Source organism: Alosa sapidissima, chromosome 8 (genome assembly GCF_018492685.1).
Source record: "Alosa sapidissima isolate fAloSap1 chromosome 8, fAloSap1.pri, whole genome shotgun sequence".
Taxonomy (NCBI): Eukaryota; Metazoa; Chordata; class Actinopteri; order Clupeiformes; family Clupeidae; genus Alosa; species Alosa sapidissima.
In genome coordinates, this window is record NC_055964.1 from 1,896,533 (window position 1) to 1,922,159 (window position 25,627).

General features: G+C 41.9%; 1 protein-coding gene across 1 annotated transcript in view; it reads right to left on the reverse strand.

The window, feature by feature from the left end:
- Positions 1-25,627, reverse strand: part of sart3 (spliceosome associated factor 3, U4/U6 recycling protein) — a 135,972-nt gene that overhangs the window by 62,323 nt on the left and 48,022 nt on the right. The window contains exons 9-10 of the mRNA XM_042101385.1: positions 15,619-15,726; positions 8,655-8,729 (exon numbers count right to left, since the gene is read on the reverse strand). Of these exons, the coding sequence (XP_041957319.1) occupies positions 8,655-8,729; positions 15,619-15,726 (183 nt within the window). The remainder of the gene's footprint in view (positions 1-8,654; positions 8,730-15,618; positions 15,727-25,627) is intronic.

Sequence of the window (25,627 nt, forward strand, 5' to 3'; positions counted from 1 at the left end):
TCCGTTGCTCAGCCAAATGCCTTCCTGTTACGTCCTGGTATCATGGAGTTACGAGCGATAAACGATTTTTGATGGTCAAGTTTACTTCATTAGCGGTTTATTTTTTTGGATTATTAAAGAGTGTTTTTCATTTAAAGGTTTGACTTCGTGCTTATTCAGAAGAGCATTTAGTGCTCTCCCCAATCCCAGACGTTCACATTGCATGTTTGTTTGTAATGGATGTAACCGCGAGATAGGCTATGCGTTTGACAATAAGTTGTTAACAGAACCAAGACATATAGCCCAGCAGCAATCTAGGGACTGATCGTTATTTATTGAAGGGGCCACCGGAGGAATTTTGAGTGCTTCAATTGGAAGTTGCATGACCCTCTCTTGCCTGCTAGAAATTGTTCAATGACCCTCCGACAGAATTGTTAAAAAAAAGACATGACCCTCCCCTGCCAATTGTCTTCCGCCCGCGCCACAACCACACACTTTGTGATAACATTCTTAAATCAATCTTTCCCGTGAGCTTGCATGCTACCAGTCCTTCCTTTTCAAATGTGTTGCGCCTGTTTGCACAATTTCACAAATAATCATATGTGATTAATAGTATGACAAATAATCCCTGTGCACGGGGACCGAAACAATGCATGCCAACTTTTTCCGTGTTTATCACGTATTTTAACTTTCCCCGCTGTCTTGCCGTTTTAATGTTTTCCCGTAGAATATCCCATATTTTAATACTCTCATAACAGCCCTGCCATCGGGCCTGTCTCTGTGTTGCCCTGTTGCTACCCCTTGCCCTTCCAACGAAGCAGATGTCTTCAAATCATCGTTTTCCTTGCTTGAAGGCGAACTTAGAGTGATGTTAACCTATTTAAGTTTAACGGCGCGATTGCCGTGAGAGCACGATTCATTGGCGCTTGCATGTTCGGCCTCATGTCTACGTGCGCACCTGAGGCTACTCAGCTGCAAGAGAAATAAGTTCCCCTCTTTGTATGTTCACTGCAAGTTGGCCTACCATAACTTACCAACTCTGCACTGTAGACTGGCTATTTATATTTTTCTGTGAAATAAGCAAATGTATTTGTTCAACTTTATGAAGCAGAATTACGCATAGGGTACTTGGAACATAATACATTTGACAAAGGACAGATGAATGTTGCTAGTGACAAAATATTAACTTTCAGTGTTTTAAGATGTCTTTGTCATGGGGAAGTGTTTTTCCCCATGCATTTATTCTAGGTTACTGTCAGTGACTGCCGTGAGAGAAGCGGGTTCTGTGTTTCGTTCATGTCAGTGACTGACGCGAGAGATGCGGGGTCTGTGTTGCGTTGCGTTAATTTATTTTCATTGGGCATACCGTGCCGTGCCGTCCACAGCTCTTCAGTTCTGACAAAGCCAAAATTACTCCTTTTGAAACAATGAGTGCAGGAAGGGGGGGGGGGTGTCCCAAGCAGCTTTCAGCCATAAGGCTACTTTAAGAACATTTCAATTCACCCGACACTAATATTCAAAATGTTGAAAACTATTTCGGCATAGCCTATAAAGCAGTTTAATTAAATGGAATGTTAGTTGTAAACAAACGAGCAACTTGGTGAGGCTTGGCCTCACAGATGCGCTCGTGCCTTAGATGGCAGGAAAAATCTTCACGATAGGCCTATTAACTAACCACCCGATTCACGTTGGCTGGGGGGAAGGGGGGCCATCAGACAATTGTGCCCAGTTAATCCGGCCCTTCCCCCAAAAAATCACACCTTCCCACCTCTGACAGCTTAAAAGAAGTCAAGAGGACTCCTTACTCACAGACCTAGTCACAAACCTGCGGTTTTGAAATCCTATGCAGCTACAGGAGCTTCCAATTGCGAGGAAGCAATTTTGCATTGTAGGCATAACTAACATGCAATAACGCCGCCAACAACAACCAAAACTAGGCTAATCATTGTCAACATGTAAATTAAATGTAACATTATTGTCAATCAAATTAAAATGTTCTCTTTTGCAAACGTAGGCATAGTAACAGAATAATTTAATAATGTTACAAGATACTACATCAATCCGTATGTTTCATTGGGCTACTAGGCTATTTGTTTTGCCTTGATTCATTTAGGCTAGGCCTTTTTATTCAGGGGCCATATTCACAAAGAATTTTAAGGCTAAAAGTAGCTCCTAACTGGCGAATTTAGGAGCAACTCCTAAAAAAAATAACTTTAGGACTCCTAATTTTTTCACAAAAAGTAATTCACGAAGCATTTTAGACCTAAAAGTAGCACCTAAGTCTGGGACAGCTTAAGTCGAGAGGACTCCTAACTCACTAAGACCTATTCATAAACAGCTTTGTGGCATTTTACGTTGCGATGTTTTGAAATAGCCTATGCGCAACAGGAGCTTCCAATTGCGAGGGAACAATTTTGCATTCATGGGATGCAATAACGCCACCAACAACAACACAAACTAGGCTACTCATTGTTAACATGGAAATGAAATGTAACGTTTCATTGTGAATCAAATTAAAATGTTCTCCTCTTTGCAAACGTAGCCTAGGGATATGGTGACATATTAATTTAATAAATGTTGCAAAGGTAGGCTACTGCATCAATCCATAGGCCTATGTTTCATTAGGCTACTAAGCTATTTGTTTTGCCTTACTGTCAGTCATCATCGGAAGAGAGGTGTTTGGAATTCCCGCGTTACAATCGTCAGCCAATCAAGGTGGTCACTTCAGTCAAGCTCGTGCATGAGTAATGACGTCATCCATAGCCACGAAGACTCACTCCTAGTTTAGGAGTTGTCTGAAAGGCTTTGTGAATAACTTTTAAGAGAAAACTCCGATCTAAAATCTTTAAGTGCGATTTAGGAGTAGCCTACTCCTAGTAGTAAGATAAAAGCCTTTGTGAATAGCCTACGGCCCCAGTTATTCATCATCTTCTGTCCTTGTGTAGCGCACGCATTCTGAGACCTGTCACTCATCATCGTAAGGGAGGTGTTTGGAATCATGCCCGCGTTACAATCATCAGCCAATCAAGGTGGTCACGCTTGCCCATTTACCCAAATTAATGGTCGAATATTACTGATGATCATTGTTATTTAAGAACATGCAGTGTGCGTAGGGTACCAAAAACATCTTGCTCGTAAAAAAGCATCATAACGCACATTCTGGCGGGTCTGTTATTTACTGTAGGCTGCGCAAACCACATGCCTTTATTTTGGGCAAGCCTGCATTCATTCATTCATTCATTCAACCTTTATTTATTCTCGGAGGGTCATTGAGGGAAGCCCTCATTTTCAATGAAGCCGAAATTACAGAAGCGAAGCAAAGCGCTCCACAAACAAGACAACATTCGAGGCCTTCTGTTGAAGAATTTTATATAAAGCCTGCGCTGACAGTAATCCTCCTGCCCCTGATAGGCCTACCACAGCTGTGGATAGTGTGGAATGTTCAAGTAATAACACAATCCAATGTGTGTCTCAATTGTCCCCTGCTGACCACCTCACACATTTCTCTAGATTTTGCAACGAACTTACATGACACAATGCCATAAAATATGCCAGTTTTAGGACACAGAATAATGTTTGTAATGATATCAGGTAGGCCAGGTATTGTCGAAGGTGCATGGTGAAGTGAAATTCTTACTTTGGAAAACAAACATTTGCCGATATCATCGCCGATCATCAGAATATTGCAATAGATTCTGTGTTCTGGACTGCAGGTAACTTGTTAAGCCAGTGGTTATCAAACTTTTATTTCATTCCCCACTTTGATCAAGGGGCATGACTGATGATAGTGGAGATAACGTGTTATCCCGAGGCTTTTGCAAGTCAGCATCTTCGACGGTAGTCTATTAAAAATTAAAAAAAGTTTTCGATGTCCCAAACGGAGAGCCATACTTTATTGTTTTTAACGATCTCTATGCTACTCACAAAAATGTAGGCATGGGGACATGATGAAGTAGGTTATCCAACTGTCGTGTGTTAAATTATTGTGATTACGAGCCAGTGGTTTTCAAACATTATGTGTGACTCGGACATCTAACTAAATGCAACAGGCTCATATCGTCCTCGCATTCGCAAAATGAGGACCAGTGTTTTGTCAAATTGCAAATAGCTATTCGTTTTAACTATTTTTTTTTTATGATAGTAGCCTATACAAAAAGCACTTTATACTATCTTAATATTGGAATATGGGGAGGGAAGTGGCGCGTCTGCAGTCAGCCAAATATGAATGTAATTCTGCGGCATAAAGCAGATGTAATTGTTTATCGTACAGAAAAATAAAAATGACATGTCAAGCAGTCAATTGACTACACTCCAGTCAAGAAGTAGGGCAAATTAATTTACGAAACCAAAACGTGGGTCATAGTTGTCTAAGCCTCTATTGCGTAGCCTGTTAAAAACGTCGCCAGATAGTATTAAATCGGCAACAACATTGTTTTCTGCAGAAGCCTACCCAAGGCTACAGATTAATTCTGAACAGTTATTTCTCTACTGGCTCAATTATCACACCACTGTTTTGATTTGCGTAGTTGCGTTAACCCCAACACTGACAATAATGTAGACAGCAAATTTCGATTTTGATTTTCGTGTAGTCAAGCCTTAAGCCATACCCAAGTAGCCTAAATCGAGGTAATGTTTAATTATGCATGATTTATTTTGTTATTGAATTCGTAGGCTGGGATTACTCTCGGCAACAATTATGTAAGGGACGGCAGGCAGAGCGATGTACAGTGGCAGAGCGACGCACAGTGGCTGAAAGTGGTACTAAAGCTTCTCGCAGCTTCACGCCGCGTAATGCGCGAATGAAGTGGTCATTTGAAAGCGATGCCCACTGTATGCAGTACGGACAATATATTTACCGTTTTTATTTAACGTTTATTCAGTTTCCACAATATTACCCCCTGATGAGCTTTCATTTCGATGGCTGATAGGCCTACAGTACGTCTCCTGCGACAGTCCCAACATTTAGCACTATAATCAAACAAACCAAAAGTGAATTAAATCTCGAAGCAAACTGAAAATCTTCTGCTTTTAATATAGCCTACCGATGTGTTATTTCATGAAGAGGCATCTGGCTGTTTGTTTTATGCTTGTTTTGCCTTCATTAAAAGGTGCTCCAAGCGATGCCACACGTTTTTTAGGCTGAAACATTTTATGCAAACATACTGCAAACATCACCTAACCAACCGCTAGCTGTCTGTGTCCTGAATACTCTGTAAAAAATGTGATCTCTGTGGACAGCCCAGGCTCCAAAAACAACCTGGGCAAACCTAGCCCATAAAAACATAAACTGTTCCAGCAAATCACAGACAAGATGCGCGTTTAGGAGTTTCAAATGCACAGGAGCAGCACGGGAGGGAGGGGGAGGAAGTAGCGAGCTAGCTCTCTGTTTTGTTTGAAAGTCAACAGAAGTGACAAATGAAACAATATACATTCACTGTGAGGCCAAACCCAAGAGCAAAGACACACTGATCTCTGCAATAGAGTTTCTGCAATAAATACATAGACAATCTGGACAAAGTCATCGACCAGGTCATAGCATGGAAGGGAGAGTCAACTGGCATTTGATCTCCCCTCGGGCCAAGGGATGTCCAAGTTTTCTGCTTTGCCATCTCACTATTACCAAATGCCAATTGATATTAGTTTTAACCTACTGGTTAGCGCTTACTGGTGGCCTACCTAGTGCTTCGGACTAGTAACCGGAGGGTTGCCGGTTCGAACCCCAACCAGTAGGAACGGCTGAAGCAAGGCACCCAACCAGTCACTGCTCCCCGAGCGTCGCTGTTGTAGCAGGCAGCTCACTGCGCTGGGATTAGTGTGTGCTTCACCTCACTGTGTTCACTGTGTGCTGAGTGTGTTTTACTAATTTACGGATTAGGATAAATGCAGAGACCAAATTTCCCTCACGGGATCAAAAGAGTATATACACTTATATACTTACTTATGTTTACATTAAGTATTTTTTGCTAAGTATTTTTAGGCTATACGCATTCCAAAATGACTGCTGTTCAGGTGCGTGTCTGTAATATATTGGGTAGCCTACTCTGTTCACAGAAACCCAGTCATGTTTTTGAATGGTTGTGCATCATTCTCTCATTTTCTCTTCAGACGGGAGAAATACGGATTTCAGTGTTGTAGTTCCTGCTTACAATGATGTAAAAATCATCACTGTGCATTATTGTAAGCAGGAAGTCCCATATCTTTGTCGAGAAGGTGAGACTACAAACATTCTTTCTTCATTTTTTCAGGGGGTGGGACCCACTCAGGCTACAGACCTATTACAGATCAGTGGGTGGGACTTGCAGAAACTAAAAGAAATATCCTTTTTTTAAGCTAAGCTAACAGGCTAGGTGTTTGCTGTGCGGAAAGCTGATAAGTGACAACGATGGCAGATGATAATTTTGAAACTAATATGGCAAATGGGGATTCTGAAGATCTGGTGTGCGAATCCGATGCTCGTGACGAGGCGCGGAACAGTTAAGGGTGATTGAGGAACTGGAGGCCTGCAGCAAGACCTGCCTGTCAGTTAGTAGAGCCCAGGCCGGCTCGAGCTGGGGCGGACTAGTGGTTTCAATCCTCTCATGAAATCGAAATGTAAAGTGGAATAACAGAAGTATAGGCCTTAGGCTACCCATGTAGGCTAAACACCACCCCCTATTTTTCCAGTGTCCTTTGGTATGCAAAGCAACATCATTAACAACACAACACTCAATTTTTGTTGACAGGTCATTGGCGAAATTGAACATTAGGCCTACCAGAGATCTGGTGATTGCCTTGTAGTCTGGATGGCTCATATTCAGTGAGGTGAAGTTTCATGCAAGAATTGAGGCAATCACCATTTAAGGGCAAATCCATGCAAAACTGTCATATCTACCATGGCATTGTGTTGGCGTTATGGATGTGACAGTTTTGCACGGAATTGCCCTTAAACGTGAGCGCAGGTTTGTCTTTATATTTTTCATTTGTAAGAAAGATTTCTCACATGCAAGTGGAACCAAACAGGGTTAACACAGCAATACTAACTCGTTACAGTGTGCGATTTATGGGCAGTTCATTTCGCGTTTTCGGAATCAGTCTTCGGATGGAAACTTTCCCCATTTCAGCCTTGTGTTCGCGATCGCAAGCTGTGGTCGCTGACGTTTCCTTTTTGACATTTTCCTTATCTAGCCTACAGCAAGCGCACACATCAACAATAACAATTAACGTGTTCTCGTTGACTGAAATGGAGGGAAATCGGTGGTTTTGTTTGATATTGACATGGCAACGAACCGCAAATGTAACAATATTGTGCAGCTACGGTTATGGAGTCAAGTGATCAACTAATTTCAAAAGCTGAGCCGCATCAGAGGGATCAAAGAGCCGCATGCGGCTCCGGAGCCGCGGGTTGCCGACCCGTAGACATTGTTCATATATTTCTTTTAAAGTAAAAGTTCAAATTCATGCTGGATGTGGTTTATTTTCTTATCCTTTGTGTTTCTCTATTAGAGAATAGTGAATCCAATTGGGGAAAAAAGGTTGAGACATAATGTTTAATTCCTCCCTCATGGTCCGGATGAATCAAACAGGCATAGGGGACAAAATAAAGCTAAACATGCGTAGTTTAACCTATGGTAAACGTCCAACAACTTTGTTATTTTACAACATCCTAAATCGGGGGTCGTTTTTCTTACGGTCAGTAGGCTTTGGGCAGCCGCTGAGGGTGGCACAAAAAGTCGGAGCATTTCTTTTTAGCTTTCATTTGCACTAATCGGTTCAATTGCTCAACAAGTCGATCATATTCCTGTATGGGCAGTGCATAAGATACCTTAGTTGGCTACTTTGCACTGCAGGCGTCTGTCTGTGCCGAGGTCTCACACACCCACGTGAAGGGGACGGAGAAGGCACTGGTGCCGGGGGATCTGTCGCCCTGCACATTAGTTAAATGTCGGATATGCTAGCCTATGTTTATGCTGTCAATTCGCGGGACATCTGACCTGGAAATATGTAAAATGCGTGCTTTACGTGCAAACAAGTAGCCTAATGATGTGCTGGTAACGTTTGCAAAATAGCGATTTTTGTAAATGTCCATAATGAAGAACAGGACCTTTAATATATGGCCACAAGAATGAGTGTAACAGGAAACAATGATCATTTTAATTTTAGAATCCTTATTAATGCCAAAATGTTACATTAATGAGTCTCTCTGTGCTTGTAGTTCAGTTAGGGCAGCGAAGAGCAGTGAAAGGCAGGAAATTATTGGAGTTGTTGGCTTTCATCCAGATGAGCAAAAAACACATGTTTGGCTTTTTCTCGGTCAAGAAAGCACTGACTTAAATGATGACTCCACATTTCTACTATAGAAAAGACCCAATTTAAATACACATTCATCTTCCCAGCAGTGAAATGCCCCTTTAAATGAAGGTTATAATAATAAATAATAATAAATAGCAACCATCAACAGACTTTAGACAATGTTAGATGTAAACCTGAAATAAACTTAATTAAACTTAAACTAAAAATGTTCTCCAAAACAGAAAAATACAAATTTTGTTTCAACGGGTGAGTTGGGGATTCCATGTTTTACTGAACTTTCAGTTTTCCCTGAAAAAAACAGTCTGAAAGGCAACTATTGTATACCAGAAACAAATTTGTTCCAAGAGACAATAAAGGCACAGCACGGTCATCTGAAGGATACTTACTATCCTCTATATCCTTCAGATACTCAAGAGATCTTGAGAAAGCTCCCCGTAGCTCATCCAGCTCTTTACTCCATTCTGTAAACATACAGTACATGTATAACTGTATTACTATAGTTCAAGTTCAAATTTATTTATACAGCATAACATATAATCATACACAGTGGTCATTCAATGTGCTTTACATGGTATGATACTAGATCAATCAATATATACACACACAACATAAAAAACAATATAAACAGCACTACAAAAACAAAATAATATGAAGAAAGAAAAACAGACCAAAAATGGAAATAATTTTTAATGGCATGGCAACGTGGCATTGCCTCCATCAAGCACAAGACAATACAAACAAGACAGCAAAAAGGTTTAACTGAAACGTATGTTTGGAAGACGCAGACGGGAATAAACATACAGGTTAGCTGGAGATAGGAGATGCGAGTTCGGCCATATCGCTCAACTAAGTAAGTTATATTTCCTTGCTAATTATTGCCAACAGGTGTGTGTGTGTGTGTGTGTGTGTGTGTGTGGAATCAAAGCGGCCAGACTGAATCCGTTAAAAAAGTTGGTTGTTATTTTGTAAATCAATATCAATCAATGTCTGTTGATCATAAGTTACAAAACCCAATAGGAGTAAATAAAATAAAATAAAAAAATATGTAAAAGCAGTCTTTTAGGAGCGAGAGGAAATGTTATGCTGTGTGTTTGACATTTGGCCTACACACACGGCCAGCGATGCACCGTCGATTTATGACTGGCAACTGGCAAAAGTAAATAGAATTTATTGAAGTGAATAGGGCAACGCATACGGCAAGTGGAACGACGACCGTCGCATCGCTCTAATCGGCCCCTTTCTATTTTTCAGGGGGATTTTGATACATCATTATAGAAAACAGCTGTATGGTCAGTGTATCTCCACTGAAGGTGGTTGGGTGATTGCGTTGCCAATAGTGTGTGTAGTACAGCAATTAAAGGAGAATTCCGGTGTGATATTGACCTAAAGTGTATTGAAACATGATAACGAGTGTGAACGTATGTCTCATAGCCCATCTCGGCTTGTCCCCTGCACTCCAAAATCTGGCGCTAGTTAGCCGATGCTACATTTATCGCATTTATCGCATCTACATTTATCCACTGCTACATTTATCGCATCTCCACCCTTGTGTGGTGGGCTTTAAAGCAGAAGACAGGTGAGGTAGTTCCAGTGTCTTCCCAGTCGGTTTTTGTATGTCGGGCGAATAACATCTACAGCTGGCATGATCTCCTTAAGATTGCAGTATGAACAGTGCGTAACAAGAGAGTTCCTCCACAAGATTTTGGTGGAGTTAGCGAGGAGCCCTAGCCTGGAAAATCCAGACCCTGGTAATCTAGAAAGATTAAGGGTCTGGCCACGAACAATGTAATGGCCCAACTCGAGGGGTGGCACCAAGCATGCATTTGAAAATCTCACTGCACGCAATTGGATAACACTAGACCAATGTTTACTGACCTCCAACGTTGCAGCGCTGTCATCATCAGTTTAGCTCGCCTCTGGGCCGCCTATATCAGATACGCCAATTTGATTGGTTCCCCGTGATGCAAGAGGTAAAAGTAACGTGCATCATTGCTTATTGCCAGAGTGTCTCGCAGAGACAATTCCATTGTGCTCTTGGGAGAACTCTGCATTTCCAGGGTAGAGGAGCCCCGGCTCTCCGTGCATTTTAATTTTAATTTTAAAAGCCATCTTGCTTTTAATCCCTGCATATGCCCCCCTCAGGAAAACTGCTCCCACCATCACAAAGACTGTTGCCACATGGCCAGAAGGTGCCTCCCAGCAGCTGCAGGACTGCTTTGAGAGGACCAACTCTTTGAACATCAGGACTTGGAGGTGTTCACAGACAGTGTTCTGTGGTACATTAAGTACTGCATAGACACTGTCACAGTGGACAAATGCATTCGGGTCTACCCCAATCAGAAGCACTGGGTGACACGGGGGGTCCAGCAGCTGATAAAAGAGAGGAACACCGCCTGGAGGTCCAGCAACAAAGACCTCTACAGCACAGCCCGAGCCAACCTAAAGAGGGGCATCTGAGAGGCCAAGGCAGACTACAGGAGGATAGAGGACCACCTGAGCAGTAACAACAGCAGGCAGGTGTGGCAAGGAGTTCAGCATCTGACCAACTACAGGACCAACCTCGGAGCTGCTGAAGGTGACCCCACGCTGGCAGAGGAGCTGAACATCATCTTTGCCCGCTTCGAGGTCACAGCACCAGAGAGTCCACTGTCCCACCCTACCTGGTGCAGGGCCAACAACCTGCTCCTCAACACCTCAAAGACCGCCTGAAATCCTCAACTATAGTCCCCCTGCCCAAGAAACCGCACATCTCTAGCCTCAAGGACTACCGACTAGTGGCACTCATCCCAGTCGTGATAAAGTGCTTTGAGAAACAGGTCCGTAGTCACATCACAGCAGCCCTGCCCCACAGCCTTTTGCCTACAGAGTGAATCGATTCACAGAAGACGCCATAGCCATAACACTACATACTACAATGATACACACCATCACACCTGGAGCAGCAGGGGAGCTATGGGCGGATGCTCTTTGTGGATTATAGCTCTGCTTTCAACATCATCCTCCCTCACAAGCTAGTGGTCAAACTGGGGGACCTGGGGCTTCCACACACCACCTGCATGTGGATCAATGTGGAAAGAGGGTCAGAGTGAGCCACCACACATCTACGGCCCTAAGCCTCAGTACCGGCTACCCCCAGGGCTGTGTGCCGAGTCATCTACTCCCTCTACACACACAACTGCTCCCCTGTCCATCACAGCAACACTATGGACCATGGGGAAGTTTGCAGATATGGTGGGGCTCATCTCCGGTGGGTGGGGTGGGGTGGGGGTGGGGGGTCTGCCTGGTGCAGGGCCAACAACCTGCTCCTCAACACCTTAAAGAACCAGTCATAGGCTAAAGGAGAAAGAAAACAGATCCCACCATTAATCATCAGTGGGGACTGTGTGGAGAGGGTGTAAGACTTCCGCTTCCTGGGAGTCCACATCGAGGAGAGCCTATCCTGGAGCATGAACACCTGTGCTGCTGAAAAAGTCACAGCAGAGACTACTTCCTGAGAATACTCAAGAAGAATAACATCACACAAAGACTGCTAGTGTCCTTTTACCGTGCCTCCATTGAGAGCATGCTAACATGTGCGTATGGTATGCCAGCTGCACAGCGGCTCAGAGGAAAGCAATCCAGAGGGTCATGAACACTGCCCAAAAGATTGTACGCTGCCCTCTCCCCACATTGGAAGAACTACACAGTTCCCGTTGTCTCAAAAAAGTAGGGATGCACGATATATCGGCGGCCGATATATTATTAGCCGATAAGTGAAAAAATGAAAATATTATTATTGGTCCGATAACAGAATTCTGGCCGATAATTTGCGCCGATATTTTTTAAAGTCCTAATTTAGGCCTACGTAAGGTCCATCTGGCTACACTGAGCTACTTGAGCTTGGTTGGCTATACTTTTTCCTCAATATAACATCTATATATCTAACAAAATCTGTGGATATGCGTTCATTTGGGAATCTGTGCATCTCAAAATCCTCTCGTGAATGATCTGCCATTTAACCTTAACAGAGCGGAGCTCAGCCCTATCTAGAGCCGTCTTGTGCTGGTGTGTTTGCACTTTACCGCGCTGGTCGGGGAAACAAATAAACAAACTTGTTAGTGGGACGAGTACATAAGTAGGCCTAGTTCCAAGTTGTGTTTTAGTATTATATTTGCATTACTTTAGCTTGGGTTTTGTATTATTACCTAGAAATATGCTAACCATTCGTGCTTCAGTTCCAGACAGGTCATCATAATAAGTTATTAAAACCTTCGGGGCTAACGCCTTTCATTTCTGCTGCAGCAGGTCGTGCGCAACAGAGTAGACGGACATAAGATACAGTCTGAGGAGTTGCAGCTTTATTCAGTTACCCGCAGTTAAACTAAACTAAACCTAAGTTTCCCTCACAAACTCTGATTTGGTTGCTATACTGTAGCTTATTCCAAGCTGAGCCGTTTATGAGCGTTTAGTCCTAAATGAAAACGATTCAAACTCTCTAGCCACTCACTCGCAATTCACTGACGTCAGGTTCACTTAAAGGAGCCACACATACTGTAGGGCTAGGCTACTGTTATGTTGTTGACTGCCGTACTATTGAGGACTATTACGAGTTCTGTCCATCATTTGGTGGTAGGTAAAATTACTGCAATAAAATTATGCTTATTAAATGCTTTCCCCAAATCACTTTTCACAAAATGTTTTCAAGAGTAATATTATCGGTTATCGAAGAAAATACCATGTGGTAGACCAAAATGTATCTAACGTGGAGAATACAATGCAATCAAGCATTTTGGGCGATGTGGAGTCACAAGCTGGCAGCAGATTAAATGCTCACGAGAGAGAAAAAGATGCAGTTTTAAAAGGACGTGACCGAAGCAAGCAGGCGATAGGCCCGACAGTAATTGTAAAGTCATTTTAAAAAAGATTCACTGAACAAAAATGCTGAGGTACATGAAAATGTAGCTAAAAATGTGGAGAATGCAATGCAATCAAGCATTTTGGACGATGTGGAGAGACAAGCTGGCAGCAGATTAAATGCTGGACAGAGAAAAAGATGCGGTATTAAAAGGAAGTGCAGTCCGAAGCTGCTGCAAGCAGGTGATATTTAGAAATTTATTTCACAAAATCCAAGACCAAGAACAGACAGACTATGTAACTGGACACATTGAGGCCAAAAATATTGAGAATTCTACAGGGAATGTTACTGAAGACGAATGAGTGAATAGTGGCAAGAGGCAAGCCGAAGGCTGCTGACAAGGGCCCAACGCTAATTGTAAAGCAATTTACAAAAAAAAAAAAAAAAAATAAAATAAAAAAAAAAAAAAATAAATTAAAAAAAAAAATCACTGAACAAAAATGCTGATGTGGCACATGAAAATTTAGCTAAAAATGTGGAGAATGCAATGAAATCAAGCATTTTGGACTATATATTGGCACAAGCTGGCAGCAGAACAATTGCTCGGCTGGCCACCTCCGAGAGAGGGAGAGAAAAAAAGATGCGCATTTAAAACCAGGGTCTAAATTCCAGCGCGGGATTGCGGGTATTGCGAATAAATTATTACTTAGTATTGAGCATAATAATAAAAGTCCCGCAAATCTAGCCATCATAATGCGAGAAATTCCCACACATTTTACAGCGCTTTCTGACGTTAATCTAATAATGGAGCGGCCTGAATGCGGGACTATTGACTGGACGGACCAACTCTGACTTCAATTGAACCCCATGCAGAGACACACACGCGCGCGTGCGCAGGACCACTTTTGAGGTGCCTCTCTCTCGTTGCTCTCTCTCTCTCTCTCTCAGCAGGATTTGTCACCGCTGAAGTCAAATTATAGCCTATAGGTGCTTCAACATCAACCGCTATCGACAGGAAAGGAAAACAAACGTTTAGCGATCAGGAACAGTCAGGAATTTTGTAAACACAGAAGCATGACCGCCTATAACGCGAGAGAACATGGATGACTTCTCCATTTGAGGAACGTTATAATCGATTGCGGACGTGAACAGACAGCTACAGACACGGAGCGCACAGTAGGCCTACTTTCACTTTATTCATTACGTTAAAGGTAATTCGCAAAGCGATCAAATATCACATGGCAGTGAGTTTTGTTTTCAAATGTTTTCATGCATGTCTAGATAACGGGTGAGACTCGTAAATCCTCAAATTTAGGCTGCGCAAAGCACAGCACCGTTATTTGGCCATGGCTTGTATTCGAGTCAGCTATAAGCCTTTATTTGGCATAGGCTATCAAAAGCAAATGTTCAATTTGAGATTTGATTTACGTTTGGACTGTTTGATTATATTGCTAAATATCGGGACTGATGACCACAGAAATCTGTGGGGTATTTAATGGCTCACTATTAAGTTTCATGTAGTGTCGGGATTTAAATTGCCATCCACTTATTGCGAGATAAGGTATCCGCTTTCATTCATTCATAGAACGTGTGCTGTGCTGCAAGGGAAACCTTATTCTGTATAGCCAAAGAGGTCTAAGATAGCCTTAATGTAGTTTTTAAATTATGCATGATTTACTTTTTTTATAAAATGCATAGGCTGATGCCTGGCAGCAACAATTGTGGTTAAATGTAGGTTACTGCTTCAGCCTCTAGCACAGAAGGGGGCGATATGCGACTGGTATCTTGAGAGCAATGAGAGCAACGTGTTGGAGACTCATGGTGTAGGACAATGACTTTTCATTGGCAACAATACCAACCAACAATATAAAATATTAAGAAGAGCTCTTTTATGAGTTAAATTGAATTGACAAAATTATACTGGCTTTTATTTGTTCAAATCTGAGGCCCGGCTATAAATAAATTCCCGGCCATAATTTGACGATTTAGGTATGCACGTGTGTTTAGGCATAGCCAAGACTAATCTCTGACTGAAAGTGCACAGGACTCTCGCGGCTGTAGACTAATGTTTCACGTAGGGTTCATGTCACTTAATATAAATTAACATTTAAAAACATGTTCAATTATATATTTTTTTCATATATAAGTCGCACCTGACTATAAGTCGCAGGACCAGCCAAACTATGAAAAAAAGTGCGACTTATAGTCCGGAAAATACGGTATAATGATGATTAAATGATTAGAATCAAAATCCAAAATGCATTATTTTACTACAACCTATAGGTGCAGTTGGCTTGGCATTTAATTGCAGTACTTCTCTAGCCAGTTCACTTCCTGTTTTGGGAGTTGAAAAGGGCTAATTCATGTAAAAATTATGATATTCTAGCTGTAACTTTACACTGTATATTTATGCTATATAGTGAGCTAGTGAACTACCACCTAGCTCAAAGTCATAAACTCCAAACTATATTTACAATTTCATTTACAGCAGACTGTACGGAATGCAATCCCCTCACCTTTACTGAAATCCACCCGTCTCCTCAGGTAGTCAAGGTATGTGTGCCAGATTTCAACATAATCAGTAGCCTGGACAAAACCAGCATGTAGGGACTTCTCAAAGGTATCTGAAGGAGGATGACATTTCAGATGACAACAGTGCTTCATGTCAGTCTTTCATCTCCATCATTAATCTCAACACATGCATAGAGAGAGAAAATACAGTTAACTAGATGTACCGCAGAGCGGTACAAAATACGACCGACGCCCAGTCCAGCACATTTTTTCCACAAAAATAAATCACGCTGAAAGGCCTATATGATTCTAACTGTCTTACGCATTATCCACACTCAATTCTCACTGGTATCTGCTAGACAACAAGTACCAAAACATGATTAGTTCATAGATTTCACATGTAAAATTCATTTTATACAACCCCACCCCCATCTTGCCTGTTCATAATTCTGAGAAATTCTTGAATTGTGTGCATGTGTGCGTGTACACGTTTATGTTTATGTGTGTGGGTGTGTGTGTGTGTGTGTGTGTGCGTGCTTGTGTGTTTGCCTGCGTATGTGTGTTTGTGCATGTGCATGCATGCGTACATATGTCTACTGTGTGAGTATGCGTCATACGTATGATTACTGTGAATGTATGTGTGTGCGTGTGTATCAGTTTATGCACATGTGTGCACATGGAATGGGTTAACATGACCCCTGGAGGCAAACATACGGAAAAAATTGGTCATCCTAGGCCATAAGGTTCTCAAGGTATTCACAGAAAACTGTGTCTGCCCTACCCTCCTTTCGGGGGGTCCAGTACAGCGGGGGGGCTACAGATGAAAACAAAAAACGATGGTTCCATGCTATCCATGTGGAGTTACATGCCCACCAAGTTTCGTGTACCCCGGTCTTTCAGTGTCCCGGGAATCCTTGTTGGTGTACGGTCACTAAATGTACACATAAATTATTTTATTGTAAGGCCCCCCATGAACAAAAGTCCACAAAACTTGGCATGCATTCGGAGGGTGTCATAAATGATCCTACACTTTCAATTTCGTGCAGTTTTGACCATGTCAGCCAGAGATATCGTGATGAAAACACCTAATTTTTTGCTTTTTAATTTTTAACTAGGTGGCGCTATACATGAAATAAGTGGTAATGGGATGGGTTGACATGCCCCCTTAAGACCAACATACAAAAAAAAGGTGGACCTCCTAGGCCCTACGGTTCTCGAGATATTCACAGAAAACTGTCTCCGGCCACCTACAGGCCAGTTGGTGTACAGTAACAAATTCATTTATTGTGTGGCCCCCCATTAACGGAATTCCACGAAACTTGGCGTGCATGCAGAGGGCATGCAGAGGGTGTCATAATGATCATACACTTCCAATTTCGTGCACTTCCAATTTCGTGCAGTTTTTTTAAAAGTAAATGTTCCAATCAATGATCCAGGCAGCACGTTTTCTTCTCTCTCTCCTTCATTTTACAGTCTAATTTTTACTGACTAGAACTCGGGGTCAAAGGTCATACAGAATCGATTAATCTGCACTAATTTTTTTAATCAGTTATTTTTTCTCAAATTAATTAATCGAAATGAATCAGTTATTTTGACAGCCCTAGTATTAACATGATCAAGAAACTATTTGCAACTATGTACAAGGATACAAGGAAACAAGGAAGTTTATTATCACATGCATATAGTTACTGGAAGTAAGAAATGCAGTGAAATTATGTCTGGTATCAGCCTATTTGTGCAAAGTGGGGGGGGGTAAAAAGTGCAGTAGAAGAGGGGTTTAGTAGATTAAGTGGCAAGGGCTGCATAAGAAAGGTGGGGGAGGATTGGAATTGGGGGGGGGCACCAACAAGGAGCACCCAAGAGCAACAGGGGCAAGGAAAAACTCCCTTACCAAGGAAGAAACCTTGGGCAGATCCACGGCTCAAGGGGCTAACCCAACTGCCAGGGGTCTTGGTGTGTGTGTTGGGGGGATGACAGGGGAGATGGGATAGTGTGCTGTGTATGTGGGGAGAGGGCAGTGTGCAATATGTGTGAAGCTTCCTCATGAGACAATGTGCTGTGTATGTAGGGGAGAGGGGGGGGGGGGGGGGGGCAGTGTACTGTAAGTATGGTGAAGGGACCAAGCAGAGTACTGTATGTATGATGTATGTGAGTGATGAAGATGTGTGTGTGTGGGCGGGAGGGGAGTGTAGCAGTGACTGTGTGTGTTCGTGTAGTGTGTGTGTGTGTGGGTAGGTGGGGGCAGTGTGCTGTAAGTATGTAGAGGATGTGTGTTGGAGAAGATCCTGAAGACAATGTGCTGTGTATGTAGGGAGGGGGGGGGCAGTGTGCAGCAAGTAGAGGAGGCTTACTGTAGCAAGCAGTGTGCTGTATGTATGTGAGGTGATGACAGATGATGTAAGTGTGTGTGTTTTTGTGTGTGTGTGTTGGGGATGGGGGTGGGGTGGGGGGTGGCAGAAAGGCTAGGCAATCAAGGACATGGGTAGATGGAGTAGAAATCAAAAATAATAAATAAAAAGTTCTATGGAGATGTGCAAAAGTTGGAGAAAGTCAGATATGTGTGTGTGTGTGTGTGTGTGTGTGTGTGTGTGTGTGTGTGTGTGTGTGTGTGTGTGTGTGTGTGTGTGTGTGTGTGTTTTGACGTGTGATGAAATAAGAAAATAAATAAAAGGTCTATAGCATAGGGTGAGGGATGTAAAAGTGCTAAAAGTCTTGTAGGTGTGTGTGTGTGTGTGTGTGGGGGGGGGGGGGGGGGGGTCATGAGTGCTGAGGAGTGAATGAGTGCAAAGTCAGTATAGTGTGAGTTCAGAGTTCAGATGGCCTGGGGATAAAAACTTCTCCTGAGTCTCTCAGTTCTGGCTTTGTGACTACATAGGAATAATCCATTGTTAGGATGAGAAGAGTCCTTCAGAATCTTTTGGGCTCTTAGGAGTACTCTTCTGGAATAGATATCTTGTAGAGCAGGGAGTTGAGTTCTTATAGTACGTTCAGCTGAGCTCACTACTCTCTGCAGAGTACTACAATCTCTAACTGTGGAGTTCCCATACCAGGTGATGATGCTACCAGTTAGAACACTCTCAACCGCTGAAGTGTAGAAGGCCTTCATGATGGATGTAGAAACTTTGAATTTCCTTAGCTGATGAAGGAAGTAGAGTCGTTGTCTGGACTTCTTCAGAACATATTGAGTGTTAACAGTCCATGTTAGGTCTTCAGTAATGTGGACACCAATGTATTTAAAACTTGTGACTCTCTCTACAGGTTGCCCGCTGATCATTAGTGGGGTGTAACTGTAGTTCTCCTGCTGCCTTCTGTAATCCACTACCATTTCCTTGGTTTTATTGATATTCAGTGTCAAGCTGTTAGATTGACACCACTGTGCCACCTCATCAACCTGATCCAAGTAGAGCTGTTCATTGTTGTTACTAATCAGGCCCAAGATCACTGTGTCATCTGCAAACTTGATGATGGAGGTATGACTACTGTTGGCTTTGCAGTCATGTGTGTAGATGTTGTACAGCAGTGGACTCAAAACACAGCCTTGGGGAGCACCAGTGCTGATGGTTAAGGAGTCAGATGTCAGACCCCCCACTCTAACCACTTGTGAACGGTTGGTGAGGAAGTCAAATATCCAGTGACACAAGGTGGTGTTCAGTCCTAAGGCCTTCATCTTTGTGACCAAGGTGAGAGGTACTATCGTGTTGAATGCTGAACTAAAGTCAATGAACAGCATCCGCACATAATTCCCATTCCCCTCCTCCAGGTGAGTTAAGGTGGTGTGCATGAGGTTTGAGATGGCATCCTCTGTAGACCTGTTGGCTCTGTAAGCAAATTGGAGGGGGTCGAAGGAGGCAGGGAGGGATGAGCAGATAACGTTTTTTCACAAGCTTCTCAAAACACTTCATCACTGTAGACGTCAGGGCTACTGGGCAGTAGTCATTCAGACATGATGGACTTTTGTTTTTCGGTACTGGAACAATAACACTGTGACTGCTTGAGGCAAGCAGGAACTGTCTCTTGAGCCAATGATGTGTTAAAGATATAAGTGAACACAGGAGCTAACTGAGCAGCACAGGATTTTAAAACCCTGTTAGAAATTCCATCCGGTCCAGCAGCTTTTCTACAATTAACCCTCCTAAAGGCATTGCTCACATCGACCTCAGAGATACAGAAAGGTGCATCCTCATTTGCTTCACATGCTGCAGCTAGTGCAAGATAGTCTGTGTTTTTCATGTCAAAGCGAGCATAAAAAGCATTAAGTTCATCAGGGAGGGCTTTACTCACATTCATCATAGGAGGGGACTTTCTTTCAAAGCCAGTGATGGTTCGGAGTCCTTTCCACACTCATGCTGGATCACCCTCCAAGAAATCAGCTTCAACTCTGTCTCTATAGCGCCGCTTAGCATCTTTAATAGCTCTACGTAAACCATAAGATGCTGCTTTGTAATCAGTCATATCCCCTGAAATAAGCCCAGCATTATAAGTCATGGTGCGTGTCTTTAATGCCGTTCTCACTTCTCTATCTACCCATGGCTTCTGGTTAGGGAAGCTTCGGATCTTTACAGTTGGGATGATGGAATCAGTTAGCATATTGATGTAACTCAATGATACTTCCGTAAACTCATTGATTTCAGCAGAGTTCGTCTTGAACATCTCCCAGTCAACGTTGCTAAGGGCGTCCTGTAGCCTGGCTTCCGATTGGTCAGTCCAGCGCTTGACCTCCTTCGTCACTGGGGGGTCCGTCCGACTTCTCTGTTTGTACATAGGCAGTAGGAAAACAGCGGCATGATCTGATTTTCCGAAAGCTGGTAGAGACTTCGCTTTGTAACTGTTCTTGAACTGTGTGTAGCAGTGATCCAGTGTGTTGTCACCACGTGTAGGGAAGTGAATGTGTTGAATAAATTCAGGCATGGACCGGTTCAGATGTACTTGATTGAAATCACCGGCCACAATAAACGCAGCTTCAGGGTGCGTGTGGTGTTGTCTATTTAACACTTCTTGCAATTCTGAAATCGCAGCATCTGTGTTGGCTTGTGGAGGAATGTAGACAGCGTTGAATATTACCGAAGTAAACTCACGGGGCAGGTAGAAGGGTCGACAGACGATCGCTAGATGTTCTAGATGAGGCGAGCAGGACTTTGAGAGAACGGTGACATTTCTAGGATCACACCACTTGCTGTTCGTCATGATGCAAACACCGCCACCTTTCGATTTTCCAGATTCCTCAGTCCTGTCAGAGCGAGCAGCAGAGAAAAACTCCACCGGAGTGATGGCACAGTCCGGTACAAGTTCAGTTAGCCATGTCTCAGTAAAGCATAGAATGTTACAGTCTCTGATGTCTCTATGAAACTGTATCCTCGCTCTTAGTTCATCCATCTTGTTCACAAGAGACTGGACATTGGCTAGGAGAATGCTAGGCAGTGGAGGCCTATGAGCTCTATTCCTCAATCTGTTATGGGCCCCGGCTTGTTTTCCTCTGTGTTTTTTCCTTCTGCGCCGAAATGCATCTCCATGGTTCCCTGATGCATCTCGGAGAATCTCAGTCGGCCAGGTAGAAACGTTGATTAAAACATCCCGAAACAAAAAAGGCAATTCATTTCCAATGTTTCTAAGTGTAACGCCATCATACGTGCTTATTTCGACCCTGTGCCCAACATAGCTGGAGGTGCCAGTGACAATAGTGATGATAGTGTCCGTAATGGACGTGGTATAGACAGCAGGGGTTGTAAAAATAGGGCTCTGAAGAACTTAAAAGTCACCCGCGATATGGAACTGATTTGACCAGGCTACTTTATTGTATAGTAGCATAGGGTTTGTGATTATAGTAATAGTTTACTATTGTTGGTTTACATGTGACTGTGTTCCTGTTCATTTGTTATGTCGGTGAACTCACAAAAAAAGAAAGTAAAACTGCTCAAATATGTTCAACATATAGTATTTACTGAAATATGCATAATTCACGGTGGTTGCCATCCAGTGACGTCATAATATGCAAATTAGATGAGTAAATCTACCCCCTTCATAAACTTCTGGTCATACTCAATGATTTTCACATATACAGTAGGACTTTATCTCTGACCACTTGCAAGCCATGGCCTTTTGAAATTTTGATGTAAAAATCCAATTTATATTTTTTAAACCCTGGCGGCTGAGGGGTTAATGCAACATTAGACAAGGAGTAGGCAGAGACGACCACCAAATCAGCAGTGGAGTCTGAACTACCCCTTTTCCAGAGTCAAAAGCACAAACACAATCCTCACAATGAGCGCAAACCAAATGCTCCACCACTCCAGCCCGACTGACCATCCCTCTTTGCCCCTGTAGAAGTGACCGGAGCATACACTTTGCCTATCCTTCTAACACAGACACAGACAGACACACCAACTCCAATAGCATTTACACCCCCATCGTCTGCTAGGCTTAGATGGACATGGACGGACACACACACACACACACACACACACACGCCACAGCTGTGACAATGTGGTGTTAGTGTATCACCTTACGTGTAGGGCAAAAGATATCGATAATTATATATTGTATCGAATTATATGCTGTATTTTTTTAATTATATGCTGTGGATTTTTTTTTAATTTAATTTATATAGTATATTTAGTATTTAGTTTTTTTAGTTTTCTTATCTTCTACTGTCTCTATTGTACAGTGGAGTTTTGTTATACTGTATGTATATACACTTATATTTACTCTTTCTGTGCATGTTGTGTGTGATGTCTGTATGCTACTGAGACCTTGAGGGGACCTTGGAGATCAATAAAGTATCTATCTATCTATCTATCTATCTATCTATCTATCTATCTATCTATCTATCTGGTTGTTAAATGTATTGAATTTCTTCTAACGTTTATCTATCTATCTGAATTTCCCCTTGGGATTCTATCTATCTATCTCATTCTAGACCACACCTTTTTAACAGCAATCTGGGTTTTCAGTCAGGAACAATTATTTGCTATCATATGCCTTGCGCTATATAAAATAATATATATATATAAAAAACATTATTTATATATATATATATATATATATATATATATATATATATATATATATATATATATATATATAAAAAGGTGTGGTCTAGAATGAGATAGATAGATAGCAAATAATTGTTCCTGACTGAAAACCCGGATTGCTGTTAAAAAGGTGTGGTCTAGAATGAGAGAGAGAGAGAGAGAGAGAGAGAGAGAGAGAGAGAGAGAGAGAGAGAGAGAGAGAGAGATAGAGATAGAGATAGAGATAGAGATAGAGATAGATAGATACTTTATTGATCCCCAAGGGGAAATTCAGATAGATAGATACTTTATTGATTGTTTTTTTTAACTGAGGAGGAACACAACACTGTCTATCTTTCACACACTATATCTACAATAGACATTAGGTGAAAAGTAAGATTCATCCTGACAAATTGATATTTTCATGTTTTTGATGTTGAATTTTGAAGGTATTGTTTAAAAACAATGTGTGTTACACTCAAACTTATTAACTATGATCTATACCATTTTAAAGGGCTAGTTCTCCTGATTACAATGGTATATCTAATCTCTGTCATGTAGCATGGTCACACAATAAGCCTTTTTGTTTCACAAGAGCATCAAGTTTGAAAAAAACAGAATGCTTTGTGCCATCTGCAAAGGTCTAATAAATTTATCATAACTTTTTAACAAAAGGTGAAACATTGATTCCATTTTTATCACCGAGTAGAGGACTAAATTGTGAATCTCCCATACACTCTACATTTCTCTCCATCTACAATAGAAATTGGGGGGAAAATGAGATTAATCTTGTATTGCATTTTGGGCACTTATCGGGCATCTATTAAGGCAGAAAGGCACCTGTGCAAGGCTTCACGACACCAACCTTGCTCCAGCGGCGAGATCACAACACATCACTGGCACGCTGTATTCACAACACACCACATAATTGGCACAATGTATTCACATGTCAACTTTTTGGGGCAGGATATGTGTAGACAATTGCCATATTGGCGTTAAAAACGAACCCCAAGGATTTCTATGGAGGATTTGAGTGCTGTGTCTCCTCATTAGAAAGTCTCTGGTTACTCTCCTAGCTGACCTTATATTGCGCAACGCTTATTCTGTTGTCTGCATCTTGCCTGGCCTCTGCCAGCGCAGCCAGGTCAGGCACGACCGCACGTTTAGCTTCCCGGGTGCCCACTGACGGACTTTGCAACCACGAGCGGTAATGCCAACGCAGAGCCGCCATGTTCCCGAGAAGCTCATCAGGACCCTGATTAGTGACCTAGATGAAGAGGTCCCACACTTATTCTATCTGGCAAATTTCCGATAGTGAACGCTTGAATCCTGTTTGAAAATGGGTGGTATTGGTGACGTTTTCACAAGCGAGGGCGTGTCGAGATGTAATGCAGCAGTGGCGGCTGGTGGTATTTTTTTCTAGTGAGGCAGTTATGAAATTATGACCATCCCCACCCCCGAAAACGAACAATGCGCCTAACACACCTGCCAAAGTTGGTGAGGTTGAATGTATGTCAACACATGATGACATTGAACTGTCTACAATGGCATACCAAAAGCTATGTTGTTTGATCAGTCAGGGAGCTAGACAGAGTAATTTGTTGAGAAATCAAGACCATCTCAAAGTACAGGCCACAAATGGGGTGTAGTAGGCCTAAGACAGGACAAGACAGTAAACAAGGTTTATGTATTATTATTATTATTATAATAAGTTTGCATATTTTTGTTAGACATATTGCTTGCAAAGACTAGGCTATCTATATGGTCATGCCCCCAAAAATAAGAGCATCTCCACTTTAGCACTAATTAGTGACTAGGTAAGTCTATATACTGAAAACAATACCAACTATATTTTCTGATCTTGATATAAGATGAATAACACTTGGTTAGACTGTATTAGATAAGAAGTTTTTGCAGTGTATGCCAAGTTGTTGATGTCCACAACGTCATGACAGGGCAGGGACTGAGTCTGTAATTCAGAGTGCAGCTGAGGATGACAGGGACAACAAGGAAGCGGTCATCCTCAGCTGCACTCTGAATTCAGTCCCTGCCCTGTCATGCTTGATCATCCTTTAGCATCCTTAAGCACACTATGTTGATATTTGATTTAGTTTTTATAGTATATTTAGTATTTTAGTATCCTGTTTATCTTCTACTGTCTCTATTGTACAGTGGAGTTTTCTTATATGTATATTACTTTTTCTGCTGTTGATGTAATATATATCAATATATGAACATTTATGTCAAATAACAGGGACTTATAATTTTACTTATATGGACATATATGTGATTCAAATATTTATGTCAAACATATATTCAAAGCTATATGTCCATACATGCATACAAAATATTTTAATTTCCCATATAAGATGCTATATATCTTCATACACTAGATTCCACTACTTATTTTCTAAATATATGGAGAACTTTATGTGTGAATATGTGGCAGACATATTTGTAGTCTCCATATATGGTGGCATACATATCCATACACTAGATTACATTACTTTTTTTCCAAATGGAGAACAGTGTGAATATATTTGTTTATGTCTTGGCGTCACAGGTATGGTGTCGACTATGCTGCCTTATGTTTCAATGTTTTGTGTTTGAGCGCTTTAAGTTGCAGTATGTGCATGAAAAATGTGGGAGGCCAAAGCTACTTTAAATATAACGGATGCTTATCACATCTTGATATGCGCATGCGCACACAGTAATACCCATCCCCCACCCTGGACTGACATTTGAACTCCAAACACGGTGACTTCAACCGTCACTTTTCTGTCCTGTCATGCATCCGACTGTGTAAGCTGTACAAACTCTGCTAATATTGCTAACGTTAGCGATGTTAGCTGTTAATGTTAACTTTTCCATTAACTAACTTTACCATTATGTGGAATATCTAGAATGGTAGTTAACATCATATCCAACAACAAGCCTGTCTGAGATGTCGTTATGAATATAAGTTTTAGTTTGAATGAAATATCAGGTGTGAGTAAGTTAGCTAACC